This window comes from Bombus affinis, unplaced genomic scaffold (genome assembly GCF_024516045.1).
Source record: "Bombus affinis isolate iyBomAffi1 unplaced genomic scaffold, iyBomAffi1.2 ctg00000068.1, whole genome shotgun sequence".
Taxonomy (NCBI): domain Eukaryota; kingdom Metazoa; phylum Arthropoda; class Insecta; order Hymenoptera; family Apidae; genus Bombus; species Bombus affinis.
This window is the reverse complement of record NW_026108822.1, coordinates 80731-94072: the sequence shown is the minus strand read 5'-3', so window position 1 is coordinate 94072 and position 13342 is coordinate 80731. Positions and strand designations below refer to the sequence as shown.

The window sequence follows — 13342 nt, the reverse complement described above, 5'->3', positions numbered from 1 at the left end:
CTTGAAAAGAAAAAATACTGCTCAGCCGTATTCCTAGACATCCAACAGGCATTCGATAAAGTATGGCATGAAGGGCTACTCTACAAGCTTAAAAAAATCCTACCCCACCCATACTACTCCATCTTAAAATCCTACCTAACCAACAGACAATTCATAGTTAAATGTCTAGGCGCCACTTCCGCAACATTCCCAATAAAATCCGGCATACCGCAAGGTAGTGTCCTCGGACCCCTACTATTCTCCATCTACACTGCCGACTTATCCATATCAAACGAGGTAACAATAGCAACATTTGCCGACGACACAGCACTATTAGCTACCCACGCAGACCCAGCAATTGCCTCATCCACTCTCCAGCGAAGTCTCGACTCCATGGAAAAGTGGTTCCAAAAATGGGGTTTTAAAATAAACGAAAAAAAATCCTCCCATGTAACCTTCACGCTCCGAAAACAAACCTGTCCCCAGGTCACCATTAACAACACAATAATCCCAAGCAAGGACTCCGTAAGATACCTGGGCATGACCCTGGACAGGAGGCTAACTTGGGAAAAACATATCTCCGAAAAAACAAAGCAACTAAAGGAAAAACTAAGAAAATTCTATTGGCTCACGGGCCGACGCTCCAAACTAAACATACAGAACAAAATAACCCTCTACAAGGCCGTAATAAAACCTGTCTGGACCTACGGAATCCAACTATGGGGAACAGCAAGTAACTCCAACATTGAAATACTCCAACGCTTCCAATCGAAAACGCTAAGATCCCTATTAAATGCACCCTGGTATGTTACGAACGAAACAATCCACCGAGACCTCAAGATACCTACAGTCAAAGATGAAATACACAAGTTCAGAAGCAGATATAGCACAAGAGTCAACAACCACCACAACCCACTAGTCACCCAACTACTGGACACGACGGACCAGATCCGCAGACTAAAAAGAAAATACCCACTAGATTAAACCATTAGTCCTACTAGAATCAACAATATAAAACTATTATAATCCATGTCATTGTATCACGCCAAACTAAGTTACTGAAAATTCTCAACGAGAATTGATTGTAAATATTCTAATAAATAAATAAAGAAACCTTGATCGTTTAACCCGTAGGAAAGGTTCCGTTGCGGTGTTCCTTTGTCGAAACGTCGAAAGTGTCTGCTCTGTTACAGTGGTCCACTGATCCTCAATCTTCAAAGTTGACCGTAGCCCGAAATGCGTAATTTCGTTTTCTTGAAGTTGATGGATCCTGGCACGGATCGCCAAAATGTCACGTAAAAATAAAGAGAAATTTTATAAGGAAGAACAAGACTTTATTTTCACTTGGTTTATACAAGTATAAGACACTTCCGAACTCTAGCCGTGACCGTACGAGAGTGAGTCTTACAATCTTTTTACTTTCGGTCATCTGTTCTCTCATTATCCCTACTACCCTGTAGGCGTACGTGACCGTTGCTACGCTTCTGGAACATTTGGTGGAAGGGCCGTTAGGCCATAAATGAATCCTCAGGTACTCCGCCAATATACATTGTCGCCAAGGTCCCCATGTGTTCCTCTCGTCGGTCCATCGGGTTCGAAGTATGCCGACCGGGACACCATCCTGCCCGAGGTGTGTGTGTGTGTCCTGGTCTCTGATGTGATTTACGTTACACACTCGTGTTCAGTGTCTCCATACACTGCACTCGCATTCAGTGTCTCCATACACACCTATTACGTCAATGCACCCGCATTCAGTGTGTCCACACACGCCCAGTGCGGTAATATGATCTAACAAACTGAGACTCATCCGTGTACGAAATCGAAAATGATCTGTCATGTCATTACGGTCTGACCGGTAACTCACAAAATGCAACTGGCGCTTTGAATACTAACCGTAATGATACTGACTTTTGTGGTTTTTTTTCCATCCTACTTTATCATTGAACGTCCGATCGAAATTTTTGTTGTTAACCTGGGCCCTTTACCTATTTGGACAGTTAGTTAAGCCATAAAGAGACCAGTACAATATAATTTAGCTAAACTATAAAGGAACAAAATACCAGTTATATCAAGTTTAATGTTAGGAAAACCCAATATTTTAGATCCACCCGAGGACGTGTGATAATCAGAATGGCCGTGTCGGAGATGAAAGAACACCGGAGCCTCTCCTTTGAAGCGATGGGAGGACCCCCTTAGTGCTGTAATCCAGATTTCATCATAGCCGCACTAAGAAACTGTTGTAATTCGATCCGACTGTACTTATTCGAAATTTATGATAGTGAGCTCGGGCTCGAGGCGACAACCGGTCGCTGAACGTAGTCGCGGTCAAGGGATGAACGTTTTATCTAACAAAGCCATGAAGTAACTCTATAGCTTTCCATAAAAAAAATACTTGGGACGGGGCACGACGGTAAACATTTCAACGATTTCTGTCCCGTGGCTCGCCACACGCAGACTTTGTCCTTCGGGTAAGACGATTGCCAGATGCCAACGCATCTTCGCAGTATATGTTTAGCTGGGCGAGGACCCGCTACGAATATTAAATTTCAATTACACAAAGTCTCTCAAATAGACAAATGGCCTGTGCCCCAACTATGGGAAGATAAGAGAAATCTATCCTTCCACGAACGACGCTTCTCGCTAGCAACTTTCCCCAAGGACAGCTAATATCTTTCTCTAACCACCAACATGGAAATTGACCAATTAACAGCAACGTCAATTTCCCTCACCCTTCGAACGAAGACATTTCTCCGCGAATCCGATGATCTTGTGCCCTTAGGCACACCCATCATAGTTTCCTTCGACAGCGTCACCGCGATGGAGAGTCACTCTCCAGTGCGATCTCATCAGTAATCGACCTGTCTTTCGTATACGTAATAATTGCCCCTTTCTCTAACGTACAGTGTAACTTAGGCGCTAACGAAGGGTAAAGTTCGTCATCCCTTTGACCGCGGATTCGTTATTGAGCCTAGGATCATTGTCATTAGCTTCTCGAGTGTCTAATTATCGCGATTACTTGTCCAATTCCATCATAGTCATATTTGCACTAGTAAATATCTCCTCTATTGCATAATGATCACGTCTAGCGCCAATAGGGATTCGTTTCACGCCTTTAACCCTAACTCTAATCTTAACGCCAACCCGACATATATATGCATTTCTGATAATCATTTTCAACTCGCACAGGGAAGAAACATCACTGAGGCTACCGCGAATTAAATTCGCGTATCAAGTAACAGGATAGATACGATTCATACGAAGCTTTGCGTCGTTATTCGAGGTAGGAAAAGCTTTAGCAGTGATATCGAGAAAAGCGAAACTACGAAATCATCGCTGTCGTCGAGACAGAAATTGCTGCGAATATCGCGGAAAGCAGAGCGACGGTAAAGAGTATTACAGGAAAAAGTTGTTCGGAATATTAGCCTTGGCAAACATATTTCAAAGCCGTTGAATATGGCGAGATTGTCCGCTTTGTAAATATTTACCGAAAAACATGTCGTACGAAGCTGGGCAATAAACGCGTTTTTCCACAGTTACAAACAAGTATCGTACGTATGAAACAAGTAACGACGAATTTTCCATTCCACGGCACGCGACAATTGACCGTATTATCAGCGTTTCGTCAGAGTTTCAAGAACTGCGTTTTCTTTTCTGTATTTATGGTTTCGCAACTGTAAAACGGAAGGTTTATTCTGGAGATGCGAGTTCGCGTGAACAACTAGCGCAACGAGTAAAAACACGCGGTTTTTGCAACTCGATCGAATTGTTAGCAACTGTGTGTACGAGATCGTATTACTCCCATCGTTGATCGATGTCAGGCTTCTATCCGAGCACACGGACAACGTTCTCCAACGACCAATCAAACATACCAGATAATAATTTTTCATTGTATCATTATTGTAGCTATTAACGACACGGGCTTGTTGTCGCATGATAAAAAGCATGCAACTGCGCTGACACGATAATACAGCGAACTTTTGCACGCTGCGATGGAAAACGCGTCGTTACCTGTTTCGTACGAACGATACTCGTTTGTAATTCTGTAAAGAAACGTCCGTTGACGAACATTATATAAAATTCTTCCTTCTTCTTCTTCTTCTTCTTGTCTGTAAATCAACTCCTTACAATTTGGCGGTTTAAATTTGGCACACCCCGTATATACAGGATGCAACGGAACAACGTCTGAAAGCGAGAACAACGCGAATCCTTGTGGAAAAATGAAGAAAAAGTATAGGATAAAACGTTCTCATTTTCGACTTGGAGAATCGAGTCTGAAAATTTATCAAGTATACTCGAACTGTATCTGAATATCGGTTCGAATAATAAATTTATTTAATTATATAATTAATTTATTACAAAGGAAATACAATCTGGATGTGAATGTTAAATGGAAACAAATTTTGCTAAGTTGAAAATCGATCGTATCGTAATTACCACGACTCGTTGTTTACAGATTAAAAATCTGTTTTACGAATACGAGGAGCTATATATCTACTATTATTAATCAATTTTTATGAAAAATTTCGTACGATGCGCGGATAAATTCTAATTTGATAAATTGTTGGAAACGTGGAAAATTGAATGCAATAAAATTACGTGGCACGGTTTACACGGTTGCAACTTTATGACCCACTTAGGTCAAGTAGCAATGAAATTTATTGCATATATCGGAAATTCAAGGCACGTAATTGGCAGTTTATAAACAAATTATTTGTTCTCTTAATTAAATTGCCCGCGTCGAAAGCTGTGAAACGTTTTTGTATCGAAATCGAAGAATCCAACATCGCGATCCTATGAATCGAAGAATGCGACGTAAATGTTCGAAGTATGGTTGAGAAACGATAGAAAATTCCAAGTGTTACGCTGTATTTCTCGTTCGATTTGAATCGAAATTTTAATGAGGAACAGCGCCGATTGATATTTAAAAGTGAAACGGTTAAGAGCAACGATACAGGTTTTGTTAAAAGCAATTGGTCTATTTACCTCGCTGTTTAAACGGGTTTGTTTGATGTTACTTTGATCAATTTCCATTGACACTTTTATAGATAGCATTCTTTTTTACGGATGGAAAGCCGTCTGATGGAAATTTGTCTGAAATGTCCGTCGTAAAATTGCGTTTTCGCGGGCAACAGAAAACAATGGAATTTTGTACAAAAGCGCAATACTTTAATTAGCGCAAAATTCCATTTTCCCCGCTGGGAAATTGAATTTTCTATTAAAGCGTGATACGTTTAATCAGCGGTGGCGTAAATTCAACAAACTAACAACTGGAATATTGACTTGTCACAATTTTGTGACACCGTATATGTCGTTGATACGTTCCAGTCTGGTCGTATTTACAATTTCAGAAATTTTGCAACTATTTTTTCATTTTATCCGTAACGAGAATAGCGAAGATAAGACAGGCAAACGTGGTAAAACGTTGATAATTCGGTTACAGGGAAATCGAATAAATTCGAAGTTGAAGAAAGTAAGAGAAAGTCGAAACGAAGCAAACGCGATTCCTTAAGCCACGATGTTCAGGGATTTTATAATCTTTCCGGTGACGTCTTCGACGTGGAATACCCAGAAGCTGAGAAATTGATTCTGTACGATGAAAAAGACGATGTCTCCACAGAATACAACGATACAATAGTGGAAGAATTATCGATCGACGTAAATCCTGTTGAGAAATGCTCAGTTGGTATGACCGCTAGTTACTAAAAGGTTACTAGGGTTGTGTTGGTACGACTCCTAACGACGCTCTTTTGTCATAGGAGTCGACCACGCCTTAATTGCTAAGACGCATTGGGAGAGTTTAAACGTTTGCTGTGTGATTTGGTGTTTTGTATAAGAGAGAAAATAAAAGGTGTGATAACCAATCCGAGTGGATCCGAGATTGATTATCAACCCCAACCTATATAAAATAACAAATCCCGAGGAAATTGGATACTTCTCTGGTCCTAAATGGCAAAGGAACAGATTATCAAGTAAGTCAAATATTTTTCCAAATGCCATTCTTGTACAATCGTTGCTTTTTTACTTACCACGTACAATATAGCGGTTAATAAATTAACGAATCATCGAATATTACTGAAAGAAAGAAATTGTACTGATATTCCAATCTATCGTGTACAAAAGTAATAATAACAGCATGTAATATAAGAATAGCTTATCTTCAGCCTTAAAAGGAACTCGGTTTACAATTATTCTCCCTATTGCGTTCCACTCTCGCTTGATCTTCTACACGTTCATCTATATTTCGCTGTTTTTAATTTATTTTATTATTCCCTGTCTATTACACATATGTATATTGTCCATTGCACGAATCTTTATCTATCTTGCCTAATTTAATGTAAAAAAATAGAAAAATAGACAAATTTGCTGGAGGAATACGTTTACCAAAATTTGTCAAGAATTTTAAAGAAATTTGCAGGATGAAATTCACGGTGATACCGAATTGATATTTTTGAAATTATACTTTTGAAATAATTATTTATATCATAATAATTATTCCACGAATACTTGCTCGTAGATATTAATTTATGCTTTTAATAATCATGCGTTTAAGCTATCAAGTCGAGTCGAGTAGACTTTCTAATTTCGTTGAAGATAAGTCGATTTCTAAGATAAGTCATTTCTAGAGAAAAGACCAACTGCTAAGGATTCGCCGCCACGATGGCTAGAGCTTGGAATAGCTGCTGATTACTCCGTGGTAGATTTTCATGGAATTCGAGTACAGCAATATATCTTGGCTCTTTTAAACATCGTAAGTAATACCAAACGAAATTCTGTTATTATACTTAGATATAGAATACCTTCTCCTACATATGTACGCGAGCAACCGGGAAACATAGGGCAGAGTTATGCGTATCTCTGTATTTTCAAGGTACGCTACTTGCTTTCAAACATCTCGATCGTATACTCGGATGGAAGCTCTGTATTTTCTGTTTACACTGTTCAAAGCTTACACGTATCTTTTAAAGAGTTCTGCAAATAATTTATCCGTAATGGAATTTTGTAATCGATTAATTTCAGCCATTCGGTAATTGGTTTTCCAATGCTGTTGAGATTAATAACGTACATTTCCTAAGATAAATATAACGAATAAAATTAATTTTTTAGGAAAATTATATAAGATACGATGTATTTACGAGAGTTTTGAATAATAATTTATTTGTAAGGCTGTAATACTGTTTTAACGCCTGTTACATTTTCGTACGTATTTTAATCCTAGGTCAGTGCAATTTACATGGACCCATCGCTCGAATCCAACATGATTCTAGTGATCGTACGAATGATTTTATACGCGGAAAAACGAGACGTTATGGTAAGCGATTTCCATTAAATTAAATCATTTAACTAAAGTAGTAACTATCTGAGATACGCATATGCGAGTGTCAATTATTTTATTTTCTACTTATCTGTACAGTGTATGGTATATAAATTATATAGGTCAAAATATCTGCGCATGACGTTTTAGGTCGATAAAATGCAACGAGTTCCATTTTGTTAAATTGGACAACCGTGAACGATCCCTTGGAAACAAATTTCCAAACAAACAATTTTCACGGATCATTGACAAACCTCGCATTTATCGTGTATCCGAAATATCTGTATAATCGACTATTAAACCTTTTTCATCTCTTAAGAATCTTAATTTAATGTTATAGACCTATGATAATATCATTGATATACGACACTTGCGATTCCTTTTACTTTTCTTTTTCTGCTATTCTTCTCTGCTGTTGAATCAACATTTCAACATTTTTCAGGAAGATTAAAATACTAATAGCGTTACAAGTTACATTTGATTACAATCAACAACACGATTACTTGCACGTATATTTATTATCATTGACGAATATTTATATATAGTATATAATGCATGATGTAATAATAAATATAATATATTCGTAATATTTGCTAGCTTTTATTAAGAAAATATTAATAAATCGTCGTAGGTCCGCCGTGGCGATGCCAGACGATCTCTCGAGAACGTGAACAAATGGAACAGAAAGATGCTGTCCTCGAAGGACGTAAATCACGATGTTGCTGTATGGTTGACGCGATTAGATATAGGAGGTCCTTCCGGTTACGCACCTGTGTCAGGAGTATGCTATCCCGCGAGATCGTGCGCGGTAAATCGAGACGAAGGCTTGACCAGCGCCTTTATCATCGCTCACGAAGTAGCACACATGTGAGTGTCCCACATGTTGGGATATCGTTGGCAAACTGAAATATTTATAACTGGCCTGGGTATTTACGCAGAGACCGTGTGCTATTTATTTATGCAAATACGTACTTTTACGAGAATAATTTGAAAAATGAAATCTCCATAGGAGAACTTATTATCTTTACCGAATATCACAACGAGTACTGTACTTTGAATCTGCCATAGATTTTTGCGTATTATGTGCGTTCTTGCATTCCTCCTTCCACCTACGATGGCTCTTAAACAAGAAACGATATCGTAACGAGAAATACAACCTAGCTGAGCGTCCACTTTGGTTCCACTAGTGTTGTCCCATACAACTTTGTGTTTGACCTCGCTATTAGGGGACTTTTTATCCAACGTTTCCTTCACCGCCTTCACTACCTTCGATTTATCGAACTTGAGACTTAAACTGGCCGTTACTAAATCTTCCGGCTTCTTCGACATCGGTTGGTGTCTCTTCGTGAACCAATTCGACGGTGCCATAAAGGTCGAAATAGCGGCTTTCGAGGATCCGCTAAGCTTACTTTTAGCTCCGTGCAATGTCGACACGTCGAAGCTATTGGAACGGAAGCTCTTCGATCGACTTCCTTTCTGTTCGGTCGTTTTTCCGGGCCAGTTTGATTTGCTATCGTCCCGCGAACTCGGCGCTTCCTCGCCGCATCGGTTGATTTCCGTCGCGGAAGACGCTAACGAGCTTAGGATCGATATCAGATCCGTATTAGAGCAGACAATGCCCGCAGCACCGGAAACGGATGCACTCGCGGCTCTTGGCAGTTCCGAGACGCGCTTTCGGAGAGAAGACGTCGGCGAAACCGACGGAGTAGGCATTTCAGAGAATCGTTGTTTCGGCTGTTGAGTGTAACGTTGAGCGGAACTGTTACCCTCCAGCGGCTGTATTTCGTACACTTGCTCCGTCGACGTCCTGTACATCCTTAAGCGCACCTGGCAAACGGATTGCTTTTATTCGAAAGACAGTTTCTTTTTTATCATAATTCGTGCGTTATGATACATGTTTCGATGATTGAGCCGTTAAGCGTGACAAAGCGATGGAATTGTTTTGCACAGAAATTCTGGTTCTAAAATTATGTTAGGGATTCTAGGGCGTAATAACATCTTGGAACGCAAAGTTATCGATGTGTCGATGAAAGTTAAGCGAGCTTTATCGAAGCACACGTTCGAGTCTTTGGGCGATTGCTAGGAATACGCGTAATGTTCTTTTCTGTGAGCTGAAAAGTTGAACGACTATAAAAGGCGTTTGTAGAGGATTTCAAAGCGGAAGAAGAAGCGATACAAATGTTTAGAATCAGAAATTATCTGTTTATATAGAGATCTGTTTGATGCAAGATCTAAAATCAATCAAATCGGATTGTATGGATTGTGTATTTGTCTGTGTTAATCCTTTGACGTCGATACCAACGATGTATATAGCGAATGGCGGTTATCAGCCAAGATTATGAGCACGTACGCAAATAGACTAGAATATTTTGCAAGAATGAAATGTCTTGGTATGGTACGCTTTAATCTATCTATCCAAGTCAAAATAAGTATAAAAATCGCGTGGCAATCAACATATTTAAAAAAAAAAAAAGAAAAAAAGGAAGAGAAACAGATGCTTCTGATTGTTTTTTAGTGCATTTTCATAAAATCTTCTAAATGTTTAATTCTCATAGAATAAAAGGGAGAGTATACGTTTGAATCTCAGCAGATTTTATTAATTCTTTGAAACCATAAATACAATATGAGTATTACATCAACTTTAGTTCATACATGTAACAACATATTATTCTGCATGTAGCAGTTACATTTAATGAAACATTTACTTATCCAATAAATCCATATTCTCTACTAAACGTTCGTTTATTAATAATACTGCCATAATCGTCCACGCATTGTTCGCTTCCTTAATTATTTTTCAAAGTATAACGATAATCAATGATGCAACAGAAATATCACGTAACATCCCAACAATCTTACATGAGATTTTAGCTGTTTTTACTATACAAATTAAGTCATTATTAAAATAAGTCATTATAATAATATATATATATATATATATGTCGGAGATGAAAGAACACCGGAACGTTCCCTTTGGAACTTTGGGAAGACCCCTAGTATTGAAATTTAGATTTCACCATAGCCGTATTAAGAAACTGTTGTCATTCGATCCGACTGTATTTATTTGAGATTTATGATAGTGAGGCGACAATCAGTCGCCGAACGTAGCTGCGGTCAAAGGGATGAACGTTTTGTCTAACAAAGGCATGAAGTAATTCTATAGCTCTTCTTAAAAGAAATACTTGGGACAGGGCACGACGGTAAACGTTTCAATGGTTTCTGCCCCGTGGCTCGCCACACGCAGACTTTGTCCTTCGGGTAAGATGATTGCCAGATGCCAACGCATCTTCACAGTATATGTTTAGCTGAGCGAGGACCGGCTACGAATATTAAGTTTCAATTATACAAAGTCTTTCAAATAGACAAATAGCCTGTGCCCCAACTATGGGAAGATAAGAGAAATCTATCCTTCCACGAACGACGCTTCCCGCTAGCAACTTTTCCCAAGGACAGCTAATATCTTTCTCTAACCACCAACATGGAAATTGACCAATTAACAGCAACGTCAATTTCCCACACCCTTCGAACGGAGACTTTTCTCCGCGAATCCGATGATCTCGTGTCTTTTTTTTTTGCGTGGGGAGCGGAAAATGCAATTACGCATGCCCAGTGACCCGCATCACTGGGTTATGTGGGAGTCGGTCGGTTGTCGTTGCCATACCCACTAAAAACCCCTCCTCCTTCTTCCTCCGCTTAGAGGGCAGACAACCCCGGTAAAACCTGTCGGCAGTCATCAGGGTTGTCCTTTCGTGCCCCGTTGTATCTACTTCTTCGGGCAGTTACTGCTCATGTCGTCCTCTCAGCCAGTTCAGAATACTGGACTGGTCTCCTTCTGCGGTTTTTCGTTGTTTCGTGTTCTTGCCCTCATTGCTCCACGTAGTTGTTGTTTCGCTCGTTCTCCCCCTTGCCTCTTCCCAGGCCCTCGCTGTCACCCTCCTGTGACACATGACGGTCTTGCAGAATTGCCTGAATTTATTCCAGCTCTCGTTCTTGGCGGTCAACGTGGCGATCAGATTGCCCACGTCTATCTTCCCGCCCAGAGCGTTCTCCAGCTCGATCCTTCTGTCCGTCCACTTCGGGCACGCGAAGAGGGCGTGCTCTGCATCGTCGTTCGGGTCTACACAGTCGAGACAGTTGCCGTCGCTGTCCTTGCCAATCCTTTTTCTATAGACACCGAAGCTCCCATGCCCGGTTAGCAGCTGCATGGTGTGGTGATCGATGTCCATCTTCTTTTTGGTAAATAGCAGCGCACTCGGTATTAATTTCTTTGTGATATTTTCCTTTTTGTGGTTGTTCCACTCCTTCTGCCAGTCATCTTGGGCCTTCTTGCGAATCGCCTCCAGTTCCTCCTTCAGCTTGCAGCCGTCATCCGTGCCAATCCTGGACCCATGGATCTTGTTCCTCTCGTAGGTCTCTCCGAGCATCTTTATCTTTATGTAAATCGGGAGATTCCCGGTCAACACGCAAAGTGCCGCGTGGGAGACGGTACGGTATGCCGGCGTTGTTATGCACAGGGCCGTTCGTTGTGCTCGTTTCAGCTTTTTCCTGTTCTTATCGGTATTCGCTGCTCTAGCCCACACCGGTGCTCCGTAAGTTACGATGGACTCCCACACGTTGTAGTAGAGCCTACGAGCCAAGCTGGGCGGCCCGTTGATGTTGGGTAGAATTCCCCTAAGGGCTCCTATTAACTTGTCGGCTCTATTACACACCATCTCGATATGCGCACCGAACCTCCGACTGGAGTCGATGACGACTCCGAGATCTCGTTCCCTTAGGCACACCCATCATAGATTTCTTCGACAGCGTCACCGCGACGGAGAGCCACTCACTCTAGTGCGATCTCATCGGCAATCGACCTGTCTTTCGTATACGTAATAATTGCCCCTTGCTCTAACATACAGTGTAACTTAGACGCTAACGAAGGGTAAAGTTCGTCATCCCGTTGACCGCGGATTCGTTATTGAGCCTAGGATCATCGTCATTTGCTTCTCGAGTATCTAATTATCGCGATTACTTGTCCAATTCCATCATAGTCATATTTGCACTAGTAAATATCTCCTCTATTGCATAACGATCACGTCTAGCGCCAATAGGGATTCGTTTCACGCCCTTATCCCTAACTCTAATCTTAACGCCAACCCGACATATATATATATTTTATACATACATACATATATCAATTTTTATACACACAATTATACATATTCATTTTCATTTAATATTTTCATTTAATAATTTAATATACCTTCGTCCCGCAAAGGCAAATAAATTCACGCATAACATTTCTCTTCAGCGGCATTGTTCTAGGATTGTATTTGTTGAAAGAAGGATAGCATTAAGCGCTGGAATAAAGAATGACGAATCGTTATTCTTTAACCATCGTACTTAGACTCATATTTATTGAGCTACTTGTATTTTAATCGAAGTCTAATATCCTCCATCTGTAGGCGTAAATATTACTGCCGTTGTTAATGTCATTTTAAGTTTTACTACTGGAAAGGACATTTAAGTTTGAAGGCAGGCAAGTCTACTGTTCTTAAAGCTGACATTTAGACATCTAAGATTTTTTGTGTCTTTATTGACAAAAATATATTTGACTTTGCATATCTAAAATAAAGGATTTGCGTTATCTAAAATAAATAGATCATCTTTCTTTAGAAAATTCAATGTGGTGAAATTAGAATATGAGATAAAAGAAATACTATGCATACTTATTGTTCTTCTTAAAAATTAAAGGAATACTCATAATCCTAAAACATCCTTTCTATGTTGTACTAGATATATATACAATTAAAATGTGTAATAATGTGAATGATAAACTAGTTCGAATAATTATTTTGCTTAAACGTAAGTTAATTGAAATCAGATGAATGTTATACACGCATTATACCGTGCATTATGAACTATTGATTGATTGATGCTCATATTTAATTATTAACGAGAAAATTAGAAAAATAAGATTGAATTTAATCTGTCCTTCTTATATTTATTAAGATGAGTTCTGGGACTTGAAACACTCGAGATTAGAAATTTTGATTAATGTTTCACATT

The 13342-nt window shown here is 39.7% G+C and overlaps 1 protein-coding gene across 1 annotated transcript in view; it reads right to left on the bottom strand.

The window, feature by feature from the left end:
- Positions 1–12424, bottom strand: part of LOC126926970 (uncharacterized) — a 154057-nt gene extending 141633 nt beyond the window's left edge. The window contains exon 1 of the mRNA XM_050743270.1: positions 11023–12424. Coding sequence (XP_050599227.1) covers positions 11071–12003 — 933 coding nt within the window. The 5' untranslated portion in view covers positions 12004–12424 and the 3' untranslated portion in view covers positions 11023–11070. The remainder of the gene's footprint in view (positions 1–11022) is intronic.
- Between the last annotated feature and the right edge of the window lie 918 nt (positions 12425–13342).